Raw genomic sequence first — 17,924 nt, 5'->3', positions numbered from 1 at the left:
TGAATGTAAAAAGAATAATTGCTTGAAAATAACATAGACTCTAAATATCCAGTATTTTACAATAAATTCTGTTATGACTGAATGCAAGATGGAAAGTTTTGTAATGGTAGGTCAGCTAATCGCAAATGACTCAGTGGCTTCTTTTTCCCTACAGTGAAGAGACTATTGAAAGACAATATTTTTAAAGTACTCGTTGGCCCCTGCCTGACTATTAACTCACCCAATGAAGCATCTATTCAGCCTTGTTGGAGTGTCCAAAGCAGAGCCATCTGGGCGGATGCCTGCCCATGCTGCCTGAATCACCTTTCACACTCTACATCCGGTTAATGAAGAGTGCTTAAGCTGAACTCAAAACACTGGGGCCTAGTGATCTTTGCCAGATATAAAAGCGACATTTGTTGGAGGACTCTTGACAGGAAATCACCATTTTCTGGGTTGACTCACACTTGTTACTACTGCTGCCATTAGACCTAGACAAGAAGCCCTTTAAGCCTGTGAGACTTTGAGCAGATTATTGTTAAGGCCTTGCCCAAAAAAGTAAAATTAATTCCATTTATTTTAGTATTATTTTAGAAAATACACCATTAAATATGTCTTCCCATGAAGTGAAGGCTGAGGTTCTACAGTGAAAGGATGGAGAATAATCTCTTTATCCTTATTTTCAACTCACCAACCAATTATAAATGGAAGTGAAAGGTTTCAGTGTCCAAACAGCAAAATATTTTCCTTATGAATGTGGCTCTGACTTTACATTGTATTAGCTCCCACTTTGCTGGATGCTGTAAATTAACATTGCATGCTAGCCACTACTTTAGGACTTGCAAGTAACACATAGCAGAAACTACTGAACTGTGGAGAGCTGGCTATAAATTAACTTCATAAAAATATGTTTAAATCTTATAAAATTACATAATTGATACTATTTATTAAAGGCATCTTTATCACCCTAAATTTACCCTTTTTTCCACAAATTGAACCTTATTGAATCTGTAAATTAAGCTGAATGAAACTTTGAAGTCCATCTAAGGGATTTTGGTACTTTTGGGAGTGGCATTTGGAGCCTTAGGAAAATGCTATTTGTAATTATCTCAAATGAAGACATCTGTTTCCTGTTGCATTCAATACATAATTACTTCAATTACATGCTAACAGTCTCAAGGCCCTTATAAAGGCATACAGTTGGGGAACAATGACTCTTGCTGCATGGGTGGGATTTGGGCAGTATTTCTGTCTTTCTGTCATTACCAGCTGTTTGATGACAGAGTGGTTATTGGGGAGGGTGTTATTCTTACTGCACTGGTATAGTCATGAGTTTATAATGTGTATAAGCTGGAAGATTGAGAACTTTTCCCCCTTTTTTTTTTCCCAAAGTAGATGAGCCAGAACAACATGAATGGACACTGAAGCATGGGCTCTGTCTGAGAGAGGATTTCTTTGGCTCCCCCATTGTCACAAAAAAGTTACTACTGTTTTCCAGTACTGCTTCTAGAAAATCCTGCTGCAGAGATATATGAAGTGAAGACATGGTTTAGTGGAATTGTGGCATGCAGTATTTTATAGAAAAACTGAGTCGTGCTGCATGCTGCACCCTGGGAAGTTTTATGAGACCATTGCACTCCACAGAGCAGTTCAGGAGAGTCAGAGTAATAACACTGCTTACATTTCCTTTAACTATGGCCCAAACACTGTGCTCTGGGCCTCTGAGAGGTGCAGACCTGACCTACTGCTGAACAGCAGACTGTACTGCTGCGCATTTTCCAGAGGGATTTGTTCTGCTGCCCACGCCATGGAAGTAAATTATGATCTTCATAAATGCAGCTTAAAGGCAGCAAAAACAAACAAACAAATAGATTCATTCTTGTCTTTAAGATAGGAGCAGCATGGTACAAAAGGAGCAATGTTGCTGTGCTGCTTCTATGGCTCTCTGTCACCTGAGATTGACTGTTTGGAGATGGCTGTTCCATTTTGGAAGCAGCAAAGGAGAAAAGGTAAAATGAGGCTGTGTTTAGTGTGGCATCAAGGAGGGATTCTCAGATCTAGGTGGCTAATGTGGCAGCTTCTTGGCTGAGCCCTCCTACCTACTCTGAGAGTCAAGTTTGCACAGAAAGGCTGGAGGGGAGCTCCAGCTCCATCAGGTTCCCTCTTTAGCACAACTGAGAGAACAGGACATTCACAGCCCCGCAGTCCTTGGATAACTCCAGTGCACAGAGCACCTGTCACAACAGAAACTAAAGAGATGATAATGCTAAATTCTGCAAGAGATGACAGGGAGGAGGTGAGGAAGGAGTGATGCAGATCTATAATGTCTTGAATGGTGAGAGAAGATAAACAGGGAATGAATATTCACTATTCCTCATCACCCAAAAAACCCTAGGGCACCCAATGCATTAAGAAGAGAATGAGTGTTTCATGCAATGCCTGACAAAGTGCATATGTACAAAAAAGCTCAAAGACAGGGTAATGGAGAGTGGTTTGCTAGAAAAACATCATTCCAACTGCTGCTTCCTACTCAGGATATCCCTAGGTTAGCTCTTGCCGAAGGCATCATAGCTATGCTGGAGAAAGGACTACCTTCTACTTACCCTGCTTCTAAGACTTTTCCTCCACACACCTGTTTCTGGTCATTGCTAGAGGTAGGACCTGTATAACTGAACCTACAGTGTGATTCACTACAGCTACACATTAGGATACTTACAGTTAAAGATGTGCATCTTTATATGTTACCAGATATGTTAAAATGTGTACTACTGCAGATTATTCTAATTATTAGTAGGTTTATTCTTCCTACTAAAAGTGTTAGCATTGAAATTGACAAAGAAAGATTACTGCAGCATGGATTAGTTTGTATTTAAGCAAAAGGTAGAACTATGTGAATTGAAATACTTTGGATAACCTGAAAGAGGATTAAGACCTGTCCAGCGAGGGTGGATGTTGCAGATAAAAGCTGTGCTCAGAAGCCAGTCAAGCCTACACTGTGACTTTGTGAAGATGTTGTAACTCTCTGCTAAACTCAGCATAGGTTGATGAGACCTCTCAGAGGCTTTAGGCAAGAGTTGTTGCGTATCTTTGACCCTGGCACCTGGTACCTAAACTACAGAAGCAGAAGAAATAAAGAACTGATGAAATAAACTCTCTGTATAGATGTGTTTATGTACACACACACACACACACACAAAATAATCCCCTTCTATATGATGGTGGAGTAGCACCAGAATATCGTATGCAATCCTGCACTATGGCTTAGAGAATTAGGTAGTAACAGATCAATCTGTAGATCATTTTTCATTTGTCTGCCAGGCCCTTGGCCAGTAAGCCAAGTCAAGAAATGAGCAATCAGGCCTGGAATTACAAGTAAGGAACTGTTCTGAGAATTACTCACAGATGGTGAAGGAAGAAGAAAAAATTGGGATTAAGACCAAGGTTTGAACAGACTGTTCCTGTCATCAAAAAGAGTCTTAGCCATCAGTGGAAATTAGTCAGCCCATACTGCCAGACCCCCACCTGCACTTTTTGAGATCTGTAAAGTAATACTGAATAATAAATATTAAAATAGTAAGTAGTAAAATATCTACATCTGTGTGACTTCTTCCCCAGCACAGCCTCACTCTCAAGATTCCAATGACAAAATCAAAATTCTCAAAGTAGCTGATAAAACCTGGAGTGTGTCACTCTCTTCCATAGAAAGAGGTTGGATATGATGTTCTTCAAGACCAAAATAGTTATTAATAGCTGCAGCTTAAACCCCACCACAACTACATGCCACCTGCTTTGGCTCAGATCCTTGTTTGGGACAAGGGCTCTCCCTGAATCCATGTTTGTAGAGAATTTATCACACACACAGATTGTTTGGGTTTTTTTTCCCCAAAGGAGTTAATCCCTAGACACTGTTCTAAAGAGCATGGTAGAATAGTTGCTAAAGTTGAGCCAAAGTTCTATATTTGGCCAGAATGTAGATTATAACAAAGAGTTCTTTTGAAAGTTATGGTCAAAGCCTCCTCTTCCCAGCTGATTATACTCCCACAGCTCTGCACATTGCAGCCCCTTTGGTTTCAAGTATAGTGGCAGCTGTTGATATATTCATTGTAAATTTGGCTTCCTGTATTTTGATTTTGCAACATCACGAGTCCTACTGCAACTCCTTTCAACATGTTCCCCTCACAAAGACCATTAGAAAAAGAGCACTTCCCTAACATCTTATTAGGGACATCTTATGAACTTTTTTTTGTTAAAAGTAGCTAAGAAAGGACTTATTATCAAAGCTAACTTAGCTAACTTAGCTTTAAAAACACTGTCAGCAAATTTTATATCAAACTGTTAAGTAATTTGAAATAATTTTTCAAAAGTAAGGTTCCAGTTTGTAACTCCTCTCAATACCGAATAAGCACATTGATATGGTTTTTTTGGCTGTGTTCTGCTGTGCAATTCCATCTCAGTTTATAAGCAGAATGAGAAAGAACATGCCACATAGACATTGAAATAATTTTCCTTTAAAGTGTGATCATTAAAGCATAGCTGTTCTTCATATGTCTTCAGGATAGTGTTTCAAAGACTAGCACGAGAGAAAAAATGATCTGACATCTGCACTTGTAGAGACAGCCTACTACAGTGTGAAAGATGGTTTGCCTGAGTTCAGCGTTTGCTACTGCTTGCATACAGCATGTTAACCAGGATATGAGTAAACTAAAAATGTGTTGATCTTGATTTGCTTTACTTGTTTCTTGAGATAACAGGGTAAGACCTATACTGACAAATGGAAGAAAACAAAACTGTCCCAGGACGCTGCACTTCAATGTTCATTCACTTTCCTGCTGAAGATGGAGCAGCTGCAAAAACCCTCAGACAAAGCCAGACACCTCATGTAGTCTGATAGACCAGGTGCTACAAATGGATGAGAAGTTGTAGCTTGTCCTTTCCCTAAGTCATTGTTGAGCTGCTCCAAATGAACATCTTGGGTTTGTACAGGTCTCAAAAATCTTTAAGGAGATCAATACCATGATTCTTATCTTACAGCTAGGGAAAATTAAGCATAAAAAGGAGAAATAACTCCTTAAGGTCATGTGGCAGATTGATTCTGAAGACCAGAATAAGATGCAGCTTTTTTGTGCTCAGTTTCAAAGCACTACCAGATTCATTTGCATCTGCTATGAAACTGTTGCAGTCGAGTGATGATAGTTAAGCATGGCAGTCCCTCACACACTGTTATAAATTTCTGGTAGAGGGTAAGTGGTGCTATGTGAATGGAAGTGGAATACCCCGATGCCATCACCTTCTGCCTGTGTCTGCCCTTTGCCAGTCTTCCAGCAGAGAGCCCAGAGAGGAGCTGCCTACACTGAGTAAGCACCAACTGCATGAGCCCTCCAACAGTGGCACTACTTTGGAACTCTTGCCAGATCTGATCTTCACACCTCCTCAGTGCTGGCTCCTACTGGCTCAGCTTTGTGAGGTGGAAGAGTTATTGGTATAATTTCTGAACATTTTAGTAGGAGACCACAGGATACAGGTTGAACAACTTCTGCAGTGGTGTCCTGAAGTTATTCAAACTATATGCAGAACTCACTGTTTTGGCAAATTCCTAAACATGGGTATCCTCAAAAGCAGAGACCCCAAAAGAACTCACTATGGCCTCTGCATCTTCAGCTAAATGAAAACACTTTTATTTCTTCTTAGAGATTTCTTCCTGCTCGCAACTCCTAAGAATCATACAAATAGTTGTAATTGTTTTCCTTTAGCTACTCCTTAAAACAGAAACAGATCCAGACTGCTGGATTTTAGAGTTAATACTTTATACCAACAATCAAAAGCTACTTCTGATCTCCCCTGAAATGAAAAGATACCTAGGTAATATTCGAAAATAAAAAATAAGAGGAGCCATTGATAACTAGACAGCTTATGGATTCAGACATCTAATGTGCTGATAAATTTTAAAAAGGAATTGTTTTAAATGTTATAACAACTATCATCAAGTAATAAATGGAGATTACCTGTGAAGAGCTTCTGTGGTAAGCTGAGTAGTGAAGTGGTCCAGAAATAGCAGCATCATGTGGTAAGGATGGATACTGACTCTGCATTGGATGGGGATGCTGGTTGCTATAGCTACCATAGTTGTAACTTCCTGTGTATCTAAAATACATCAAAAGCCACTTTTAGTATGCACAATAATTTATTCGCACTAATCATTCCACAACTTTTATGAAACATACCTTTTCATTTTTTAATAGGAGGATCATATTTTAAATCTTTTTCAAAAAGATATTTTCCAGCTCAGATGGGAAGCAGATGCCACTAGTGAAAGTGTGTGTCCAGCACAACATCAAAGAGAGAGACTCAGCATGTTTCTGTGACTAATTTTAAACTGCAGACTCAGCTCTGCACTTTCTGAGGAGAAAGTGTCTTTCCCTTTTATAGTTACCTAATGCCATGTTCCCAGGAAATTGCTGTCCAGGCTGAGGAAGTATGGTAAGCCCTGACTTGAAGAACTACAATGAGTTCAGCCACCTCCATGTACTTCAGTCAGATGTTCCTTTTTTGGGAGGGAGAGGAGTGAGTGAGTTTGAATCTGAAGCATACAATGTTCAGCTTTAGCACAGCCAAATCCATAAGGGAGTGGGATGTGAGGTTGGAGAACCTGTCTACTCTCTTTGTTGAATTCCAAACTCCTGCCTGGGGGCATCCAGAAGCAAAGGAGGGAGCAGTTTCCTTAGCTACTGAGTCAGTGTTAGCCAGCATTGTTTGAACCATTCGCCAGCAGAAGATGCATGAACACTTTCTGCAATCTCCCCACTTTTGTGAACATGTGAACATCTAATCTTTGTTGTCTCTCAGAAAAGCTGATTCACCTAGATTAAAATGTTTCCTCAAATCACCATAATCCAACACCAGAGGCAAGAAATACCTGCAGAAACAGCAAATTCTCACATATATACACACATAACATAGACACTATCTTACTGTGGTCTGTTCCACGTCTTGAATACTCTCAGCTCCGGAACCTCTGTGCTGATTTCTGCCTCCACCTAACAGTCATATTTCTGGATAAGAAAGATGTTCCCTTTCTCCTTATCCAGGTTTTCCCAGTAAGACCTTAATAGTGACATTCAAACAGATATCTAAACCTAATCACATCCAAGATGGAATAAGATGCAGGGTTCAAATTAATCTACTGATACCCTTCCAAACAGTTTAGAGTCTTTCACACAGGGAAAACACTTGGGGCAAAGTTAATGAGTTTGCAACAAGACTGAGGAACACAGTAAAACCTTTTGAACCTATTGCATCATAGCACCACTTGGGCATTTGCTGATCTTGCTATATTGTTTATTCCTTCTCCATCAAGGAGGATGGCACAGAAGAAATCAAATGAGGATGGCACAGAAGAAATGCTGCTTAATGAAAACAGCACTGAGAGCTTTAGCAACTGTCCAAAACCTTTCCAGAAGAAATAATGTTACATAAATTTTTTCCTGTAATTGTTTTAATTGAGAGCCTTGAGCAAATTTTGGTGACGGAGAATATTAGAATATTATGGTGATAATGTGTCTGTATGACCAAACCGTGGAAATTTTTTCATCTGCAGGTTAACAGTAGTTATTGAATCACTGAGGTTGGAAGGGACCTGTGGAGTCTATCTAGTCTAAACCTCCTGCTCAAAGCAGGGTCCATGAGAGGAGCCTGCCCAGAATTGTGTCCAGCTGGAGTTTCTACATCAGCAAGGATGAAAACTCCATAGCTTTTCTGGGCAGCCTGCCCCAGGGTTTGATCACACTTACATTAAAGCAACTTTTTTGTTTTATTTTTTAAAAAATTTTCTCATACTTCTATTTGTGCTTGTCTTGTCATTAAATACTGCTGGAAGGCACCTGTCTCTGTCTTCTTTACATCCCCCCAGCAGGTATTTATATGCACTGATAAGACCCTCCCTGAGCCCTCTCTGCCTGATGCTAAATAACCTCAGCTTTCTCAGTCTCTCTTTGTATGACAGATGGTCCAGTCCCACCATCACCATTAAAGTGGCCCTTTTCTGGACTTACTCCAGTATGCCTGTGTCTGTCTGGTACTGGGAAGCACAGAATTGGATCCAGATGTGGTCTCAGCAGTGCTGAGCAAAAGAGAAGAATCACCTCTCCTGACACATGGTACAGTAGGGTTGTTCTCTAGGCACATCTAGCTTTTTCAAACATGGCACAGGAAAACAGGAATCAGAGAAGAAATCTACTTAAGCCTTCTTTTTAGAAAATATCCTCCAGGCCTACTGCAGTTTTGAATAGAATTAAATGAGATTATAAAATTAAGACATAATATAATTATAGAATAGCAACAACAGCCAAAGAATTATGATACCAGCATCTTCGGAATACAGACTTAACTACATCAAGAAACAGCTTTCACTGTATTTAAAAAAAAAAAAACACTAAAGCAGAATTTCATCCAAATCCCAGCAAAAAACACATCAGAAAACCCAAGGCAGTGAGAAGTGCCTTACCCGTGTTCTTCTCTGTGGGGATAAACAGGTATCCGGTGTGTGACAGATGATGAAGGTACATGTGGGCTCCTCATGCAGGGCAGCTGTTGGGAATTGTCAGCAGGTGACCCAGCAGCTGTTGTCACAGTGTAGGTGAGCGACCATGTGTAGGATTGCATAGCCCCTGCAGACGGAGAGGAGCCAGAGGAACACATTAAACATGGGCTGTCATCCGCAGAGGTGCCATGCCTTGAGACAGTTATAGGAAAACAAGCAAACAGGCAATGATCACAGAAAGTGCACTGACCGAAGCGAACAGACCAGTCGTATCTGAGGCATAAATATCAACACATGTAGATCATTTGGAGCATGCAAGGATCCAGAAGAATGAAACGCATCTGGAATGGCTCACACTGTAGATTTCCAGTGTGGTGTTGAAATAATTTTGCAGAAAAAACCAAAACCCCGAAACAGGACTTAGAAATGGAAGAACACCAATGCTAAGATTTCTCAGGCATGATGCACCAAACCCTGGGGTCTCTCTCATGTGGAGAGGGCTGCTGGCCTGCTCAGCTCTGAGGCCTGGACTGAGGCAGGAAGTACAATCAGAACAATGAAGGGTTAGAAAAAAATAGTGTTATGCAAATAAATATCTTTAATCCTTTTGCAGTTTGTACCTGTTCCACCCAACTAGGTACCAGTCCTTGTAGTGGCAACATTACAAAGATCCCCAAACTATGGCAAGTAGATAGACAGAAATAGCCTAGTCATTTCCTTCCTGCAAATAACATTTCTTTCTTTGTTTTCAGTGGCAGCAGAGGCTGGACTTAATTTGTTTTTGTCATGTAGAGCGTTTGTGGGAAGAGCAAAGCAAAGAAGTGGGTTTTCCATTTTGCTTAGAAGGTGCTGAGTTTTTTAATCATCCTGATCCCTTCCAGGCAGGAACTCCAGTTTCATGAGCCAGCTGCTGAGAAACCTTTGTCCTTTGCACACACCCCTTTCACTCAGGAGGCTGACAGATCCATTGTTCTAGTATAACATAGCTGTTGCTGGAGGTCATGACCATACTGGCTGAGATTACCCTGCAAATGAGGACCAGAACACTGAATTTAACCCAATAAGAACACTGGTTTGGGGGTCTCTGCGCACTCTTGACTCTTTTTCTTTAGCTAAAAGGAATTCCAGGAGGTGACTCAGTTTTTTTTCAGTATGGATTCTAGGACATCCTGTATCATGAAAGGGCTTAATTCAGAGGGGGAAGTGATTGTACTCCCAGGTCTGTGTCTACTCCATGGCTTTGGGAAATGAAAAGCCTATTTCAAATTTGCATTATTTTCTTCGGCCGTGTGTGATTTTATTTGGCAAAATCAGGCAAATAAACTTTTTTTTTGTAGGCAATGCATAATTCTGCAACTGACTTGAAGGCATTCTGAGCTTTGCAATGTAAGCCCACGTGAAATACTTCAACAGGGTGTGATTTGGTGCTCTTACAATACAAAACCTTGGATGTGTTATGGCCAAGAGTATTTGTGATGTCTGTTGTCACATGCCTGCATTTTCTGCCACTGAATCTCAAACTTTCTGTCTTCATCTCCTCCCAATGCAGGGGACCACTGAGATCTCCAAGACCCCAAGAAGAAAAGCTAGCTCCTGTTGCCATGGACTAGTAAACATTCATGGTTCCTTGAGTTGGGAAAATGTTTAAGGAAGCCTGCCTTTGCTAAAAAATACAGTTTAGGTGCAAGGGACCAGATGTACTTATGTAGTTACCAAAGAGCTTCATTTGAAAACAAAAGAGTTTTGAAAATATCAACAGCTTGTCTACAGAATATCTTAATGAAGCATTTCAATTTCAAAAGGTCAACATATTTTCCCAGTGTTATCTTCCAAAACAAAATTTGCAACTCTCTTTCAAAACAGGCCTAAATGCAAAAGGCAAAAACAAAGAGAAAGGAAAGGGCAACAAAGAGGGTAAAAAACCCCAAATGCTTATTTTTAGGTAACATTATTATTTGGGCTTTTTTTCCTACTTTTTCGCTTCACTATAAAACTAAAGTTTTACTTTGACCTGATTTTATTTTTTCCAACAAAAAAATTGGCTATTGATCAAAAAATCTCATGATCTTCCTACTTCTAATAAGAAACAGTAATAACAGAGCCAAAAGACCCTTTGCATTTTATCAAATATAGTGATTTGACTGGCCTCAGACATTGTGACAATCTTCTTTGCTTTTTTCGAAAAATAGCGGGGATCTTATCATAGTCTGAGGAAAATGAGTGAGTCCAGGACAGCAAGTTGTTTCATGTGCTCCCCGTGGGAAGTCAAATTCCTTGGATGAGAGATGCCACTCCAGGTATTCAAATCTAACTGTCAGCCACCTCAGTTCAACTTTAAAATAAATGGTTGGAGAGTAACAAGCTTTGTGCTTGTCCACATGTCACAGAAACAAATGTAGAGAGTAGATCTTGCACTGGGAGAGCTCTTTAATTCTCCAAACCAAGAATTGTGTGAGGTACTAGAGGGTTGTACCTCACACAGCTGCTTGAGGGAATACTCCCTATCTTTTGCAGGTTATGGTTTAGAAACAAAAGTATATTGAGTTTTACTTTGGATTTACAGAATGACAGAAAGTAGAAATATTTTTCTCAGAATGTTCTGGTGAACCTACAGTTGCCTCACCTCTCTTTGCCTTTGTGGAAGGGATGCTATTATCTTCAGTGACCTAACTATGAATACAGGGAGGAAAGATGGAAGATGGCTACAGATTTGCAGACTGTGTGTAAGTACATATGAGGTCAACCAGGATACTGCCAATGTTGTGGTGGGTGGAAAAGGAGGAATGAGTTAAGTGTGAAAGGTTTCCATAGTTAGCTTTCTAATATCTGTCTAGGTCTCAGTCCTTTATGACTAATTTCCTCAGCTGTTTGCAGAATTGAACTCCAAGAAATGAAGTCTCTTTTAGATATGACAGAACCCAACTGAAATGCTTTTTTGAAAGAAGCAAAAACAATAGTGATTGAGAAACAATTTGCTCTGCTTTGTGTTCTGAACATGCAGGGTTTGATTAAAATAGGAAAATTCATTTATTATCACTCTTTTTTCTTTTCTCTTAAAAAAAAAAAAGTTATTTTGAGGATACTAACCAAGAGGCCATCTGATCTGTACAGGAGCCAAATATAAATGGAACTGCTATTAGTCCTACAACAGCCCTGTTGTCATTGATGCCATCACGTACACCAGTGCAGAGAAAACCCAGAAGATGCTTCACAATGCTGCATTTTATATCTGCTTTAGGCTGGAGCAAATGACCACCAAGACACAGTGAGACACTCCCAGCACTGTGCATTATGTCTGATGGTCAGCAGTACTGTCAACTTCAAATCCAGAGTCAGAACCCAATTCTGTTCCTATGCAACAAACAGATCACTTCACCTGTAAAGTTTTAGAAAAACACCAACCCTTCCATTTGAAGGGAAGAATTGCCTTTTGAAAATGAAACCTTAGAGTTTTTCACTCTGCAGCTATGAGAATTGAATTCTGATTGTCGAGCAAGAGCTGATGTTCTCAAATACTTATATAAGTACAGGAGCTGAAGCTTTAGGAAAAGAACCAAAAAATTGTTCTACTCATACACACAAATATGAGAGGGGCTAGATCTGTGCCAGTATTCCCAGAATTTTAATACGCCCAGACTTGGAAGAACAGTGACTTTTAATGGCCATTGCTGACCTGATGACTTATTTCATGCATAGATTTCTTAAAACTGAACAGCAAACTCCATATTTTACTAAGATATTAGGAACTAACAATTTAGAGCTCATTTTGGGTTGTCTAAAAACGATTGCATTGGCAAATGAGTAATCAGAGCTTTAAGAGGGGCTTTAGGAAAGAGCAGCATAGTCAGCCATATAGCTATCACTTTTACTACAATATTGTTGCAGTTTCAACAATCATTAATCTGGCCTTTGTAGTTTAGATAGAATGGAGGCTAATTAGCCTTTTAACTTTCTAGTAACCTAACAAAAGTTTCAAGTAAAATGTTACTGGTGCCATGATAGATGCCACAGAGTGATACATAGGATTTACCTTTCTTTTGCTCAGCATCATGTCATTGCAACAGTTTAATTTGCTGGTTTTGTACTGACCACTGACTGAAGGCAAAAAAGGTTAAAATACAAGTTTAATAGTTAACTTTTATTGCTAATGTCACAAGCAAGAAAGATTTAATGATGCCCTAAATTCGGGATCTGAGAGCTAATGGTGACCAGTGGAACTAGTTCTTAAGATCTGCAAAGCATTTGTAGAATTTTACATTTACCTCATAAAAGACACATAAGAAAATAAATAGTGTGATATTTCCAGAACAGATGTTCCTGTCTCAAAATATTCTATATAATGACACAGATCTGTATGTAAAGTAGTTTGAGTGTGTGTAATACATTCTCAGCACTCCTATTTTAAAGTTTCCTTTAGTTGAGACACAGATGTTATTTTGTGTTGCTTTATATGAATAAACACTGCATTCCACAGTTTAGCAAACTAAAAAGCAAATGAAAATGAGTCCATCTACATGACAAACATGGGAAATAGAGGTATTACTAATTAAGAAAAAACAAATAGTCACATATTCATATTTAATGTTAACCAGAGCATTGCGTGCATTGACTAATTTTGCTTGTGCAAGACAAAAATTATTTTCACACTCTCAAAAGTGAGACTGCACCACACCATAAGAGTAAAATGCAATTCAACCAAATGAAAGCCTTTAAAACCACCTAAAATGAAAAGCAGAGGGAAAAAAGAACTAAAATAATCAGAAATAGCTTTCTTGCCTAAAAAGTTCTAGTATGGGAACAACTGTGGTCTTTCAATACCTGAAGGGAAAGATGGAAAGGAACTTCTTACAAGGACCTGTAGTGACAGGACAAGGGCAAATGGCTTTTGGTTAACTGTTATATGACAGTCACATGGAGTTATGGTATCTGCAGCCCAAATACAAGTCCCTCAGACCTCCATTCCAGTCAATGGCCCTGGAGAACACACAGTTCCCTTCTTTTCAGTCCTTTCTTTTTGCACACAGCGCTGCATCATACTAAGTTCTGGTTCTGGCATCACAACCATCCCACAATGCCTACAAGTCAAGTTCCACACAGCATCAACGTTTCAGCAAGAGTCAAATAGCTTTGCCACCTCCACTGTCACCCGGACTGAAGCCATGTGGTCACCTACCCTGTCTAGGAATCATCTGTCTCTTGTCTAACTGTCCTGAGGGATAATAACTTCCTGTTTTCCTCCTAACTATTGTATTGCCTCCAACAGTGAAAAATCTTAAGTTGTGATGCAGGGACAAATACTTTTAAATCTCTTTCCAGCACAACATGCATTGTGTTTCCCTGTGGCGCCTCTGAAAACATGAAAAACATTTTTCAGAAAGATTTATTAGTTCTTTAGCTACTGCCAAATTTTCTAGTGTGGTAAATCATTACTTTATGACATTCTTTCAAGAAGATTTTGTAACTTTTCTAGTACATCACAAAAGCGATAGTTTCCACATTCTGATTGTACATCCTATTCAATGAGGAGCAGCAAAGCTGAAACTTCACTGCCTGAAATGCCTTCTGAAAATCACTCACATTTCTGCCTGTCTTTTCATGAATTCAGAGAACACTGTCTTTTGATCATACAGACAGACTGTCCTACCCACATCCAAAAGGTAATGAGTTTTGCTCTGGAGTACAACGGATGTTAGCCATTTATGCAGCCCAAACAAGGAGCTAGTTTTATGCTTATTGTTTTATGCTTATTGTCAATCCTACCCACAAGTTTAAGCTGTCCCTTAAGTGCAGATTTTTTTAAATTAGAATACAACAACCTTATCAGCTGCCATAATAGAGTATAACACTGAAAATAGGCTTCAAACATGTAATTTCTAGTCTCTAACATCGATTGATGAAAGTTGTCAGCAATGTGTAAAAGATCCCTGAGAGAAATGTGCACAGCTATTTAAACATATTTGGATGTTAAATATGTTGAAAGATACCCATCTGTCACTTTACCAGCTAGGAATTCCTAAACCACTAGTGATTTTGGATTTTGCAAACCTCACTAAACTTGAAATATTTGGCCTGCTTCCTTCAGGCATATAAAACATTAGATCTTTTTCCTGGTAGACTGCACATCATGTTTGGATACAGTGAGAATAGATTTCTGGCTTGGGAAGGCTTGTCATATCTTGCAAGCCAATACACCATGTTCTGAGGCTCAATTTGAGGAGACCAAGTGCAAAAGCCACCCTCAAGCAGATTTATCTGCCAGAAGCCAACCAACCTACCTGTAGTGGCTATTATGCCACCATACTCTGGGGACTGGTTGTTGATGGGTGATGGGGCAGAGGGCACTTCCACAGATGTGGCAGATTTAGCTGGGGAGAATGGTGCTGGGGAGGGAGTTGGAGCAGCTGGTTCACTGAGAATAATTTCTTCTCGTATTTCTGCTGCAGAATGAGAGAAAACCCATCAAACATAGCTAAAGGTAGCATCAAGGAACACTGAGAAACTTAAAAAAAATGCAAGCAGTTAGGTACTGTAGTGTGTATTTCAAGAAATACTGAGCAGGAACCACAAATCTTTGAAAGAAGTACTTCTATAATATTCACCATTACAACCTTCATTGTACCTCCAGAAGGCCTCTCAAAGGAAAGAGCAATTTTTCCTGTTGCATAGGCAGGAAACTGGTGCATGGACAGTTTAAGTGTTGTACTCCTATAATGTACTATTACATTTCTAAAAGAAACAGGAGTCTCCAGAGCATTCATGTGGCTTTGGGCCATGAACTTCTTTCTTTGTTGACTAAAAAAGGAGGATATTTTGGATAGTTTTAGCTGCTAAAGGTATGTGGAAAATATGCAAGAATAAGCAGCTTGTTTGTCAAAGCTCCAAGAGGTTATGGCAGGGCAACGAATTAAATTCAAGTCTTGCACCATACAGAAGATAGTACCCTAATCACTGAAATGTTTTTCTTCCCATAAATCTACAGGGTGATAAATTAAGCCACAGCTAAAATGGAGAATGAAACTTTCAAAGATGATGGAGAGGGTTAATGTGCCAAAATTAATGGGAGATGGAAGTAGGAAGATCACGGAGGACCTCTCATACAAGGGGGCTCCCAGAGCAGAAAAAACTAAAAGCAATCCCTGCTTGTTTCTGTTCTGTCAAGGCATTGAGGAGTGGAGCAGGACTCAAAATCCCCTTCTGTATACAGGCACTTAAAATGTAAGTGTACCAGAAACAACAGCTTTGCCATTTGTCTTTTCTCACTCCTGCTATCTCTTCCTCTTATTTAGACTGGTACAAATCCACTGATGTCAGTGAACTTATTAACATTGAGTCCATTGAAATTCAATGGTGAATCTTTAGAAAGATTAACTAAGATAAAAGGTTCAGTACAAAAATTTCTTACTGAAACACCAAGTAAGTGCTTAGGAATGGGTTTTCAGATATCCAGATGACATTGTGAAGCAGGCAGTTCTCTTTCAGAATTAACCAGGGATGCCTCCCAAATAATTTATTTCACATCATGACAGAAGTGCTTTGCTCCTGGATAAGGCTCAGCAGGTTAGATAAGGACAAAATATGTCCTAACATAAAAAGTAGAAAAAACAGTGAAATAAAACAACAAATAATGAATAAAAGAACAGACTCACCTGTGCTTCCTTCTCCCTTCATTGCCCTCATTAGCTCATTCGCTTTCTCCTGACAATGGAGTGATTCTAGCAGGTACAATACATAGTCATCAAACATCAAGTGAATAAGGTGAAAAGACCCTGGTAATAAAGTGAACAAACAAAAAATACACTCATTAAACCAATAGTTACAGTACTCCACACAAACAGCCCTGAATAAGACTGCCTCCATGTACTGAAATACCTCTCTTACTCAAGGTAAGAGAGGTCAAAGTAAAACCAGGGAGTAGCAAATAGATTTATACTGGCTTCTACAACCAGCTGTGGTTTAGGGTGCAAGAAGACTACCTAGCTGAGAGCTGCCACTCAAAGGATTCTTCTCCTACATTAGCACTGATTTTTTTTTTGCCAATTGCACTACAGTAGAATTGTTCCCTACTGTCTAAAGGATGTACCATTTTCTGTCTGAAGAAGAATCTCAAACTGGCTGCCTTACTGACACATCCCGGTAATAATTTTCTGAACTACCTGCACAGAAAGGAAGTGAGTTGCTTCCCATAATTTATAAAGCATATGTATCAGAGATGGTGAAGAAATGTTTGCCCTAGATCACAAATCACAAGAAAAAAAAAAAGATGTGTAAGAAGAGATCACGGATACATTTTGGAGGAATACATAAGAGAAGCAAAACATCAGAGCTGAGATATTGTGCTGTGCCCTCCTGAAAGGACTAACACCCATCAGCAGGGGGACATTGACAAGTATCAAGGTGGAGTTTGTTCAATTTATGCAATAGACTCCATGACGTTAATACCTGTAGTAGTTCCAGACAGCACTTTATCATAAAATGGGTTTGGTTTTTTAAAGCTCTTTTGTTCATTTACACTTGCACTGAGTATTTAACACATGTTCATTGAGGTCACTAAGTAACTCTGAGAAGTAAAGTACAGTGAGGTAAAAATAATAGCTCATCCAGCGGCTAGCTTAAATCACAGAAAAGTCATCATCTGAGGCAGAAACAAGGATCAACTACTGCCAGACAATAATCCCCCCAGAATACCTCACATGGAGGTATTTCTTTGGAAATTCCATTATTGCATTTGAGGAAGAATACTTCCATGGGGAAAAGATCAAAAAAGTTTCAAATTAAATTGAATTTCATAATGACTGGTTTCTTCACAGGAAAGTTAGGTTTATCTTGAGATATTAGCTTTTATCACAATGAAGCACAACTAACTCTACTCCAGCTAATGTATTCAAACATGCTGCTGTAGGGCAAAAGTGATTTGAAAGACCAATATCATTATTCAATTCTAGCTGGCAGTTCAGCTTTCAGAGTAACTCTGAGCACACTCTTTTTCTTTGTGACTCTGATGGTCTTTGTGTTTCATTCTCTCCCTCCATGCCTGCATGGTTTTGTTGTCACTGATATGAGCTGGACACACACCCTGGGACATGAACATGTGCCCCTGTGCTCTTGGGAAAGGCAGCACAGAAACAGGACACATCTGACTGCAGCACTTCTGCCATGGGGAGGAAATCTCTGGCTGTTGGTGAGCCGGAAGCATCCAGTTCTTTGTTTCATGTGACTAAGCAGATCAAAATGGTAACAGGTTTCCCTAGACCTTCGAGGCTAAAAAGTGGGGATCTTGACTAAACTACTGCAGAGAACTTGTTTTTAAAAATCCTTTGGGCTCCAAGTCTTGTTGAATGAAGTCCTATTTGATTTAGTGATGCAATAAAGACAGCAGACATGGCTGATGTTACTGACCTAGGATTTCCCC

The 17,924-nt window shown here is 39.5% G+C and overlaps 1 protein-coding gene across 2 annotated transcripts in view; it reads right to left on the bottom strand.

Annotated features, from left to right (window-relative positions):
- Positions 1–17,924, bottom strand: part of RFX4 (regulatory factor X4) — an 87,379-nt gene that overhangs the window by 4,732 nt on the left and 64,723 nt on the right. The window contains exons 14-17 of one of the 2 annotated variants that reach the window (XM_058022510.1): positions 16,162–16,281; positions 14,791–14,949; positions 8,480–8,642; positions 5,982–6,120 (exon numbers count right to left, since the gene is read on the bottom strand). In XM_058022510.1, coding sequence (XP_057878493.1) covers positions 5,982–6,120; positions 8,480–8,642; positions 14,791–14,949; positions 16,162–16,281 — 581 coding nt within the window. Of the gene's footprint in view, positions 1–5,981; positions 6,121–8,479; positions 8,643–14,790; positions 14,953–16,161; positions 16,282–17,924 lie in introns of both variants that reach the window. The other variant, XM_058022509.1, reaches the window with a different exon arrangement.

This window comes from Melospiza georgiana, chromosome 4 (assembly GCF_028018845.1).
Source record: "Melospiza georgiana isolate bMelGeo1 chromosome 4, bMelGeo1.pri, whole genome shotgun sequence".
NCBI classification, from domain to species: domain Eukaryota; kingdom Metazoa; phylum Chordata; class Aves; order Passeriformes; family Passerellidae; genus Melospiza; species Melospiza georgiana.
The sequence above is the reverse complement of the archived record's forward strand: the minus strand, read 5'-3'. Positions and strand labels throughout refer to the sequence as shown.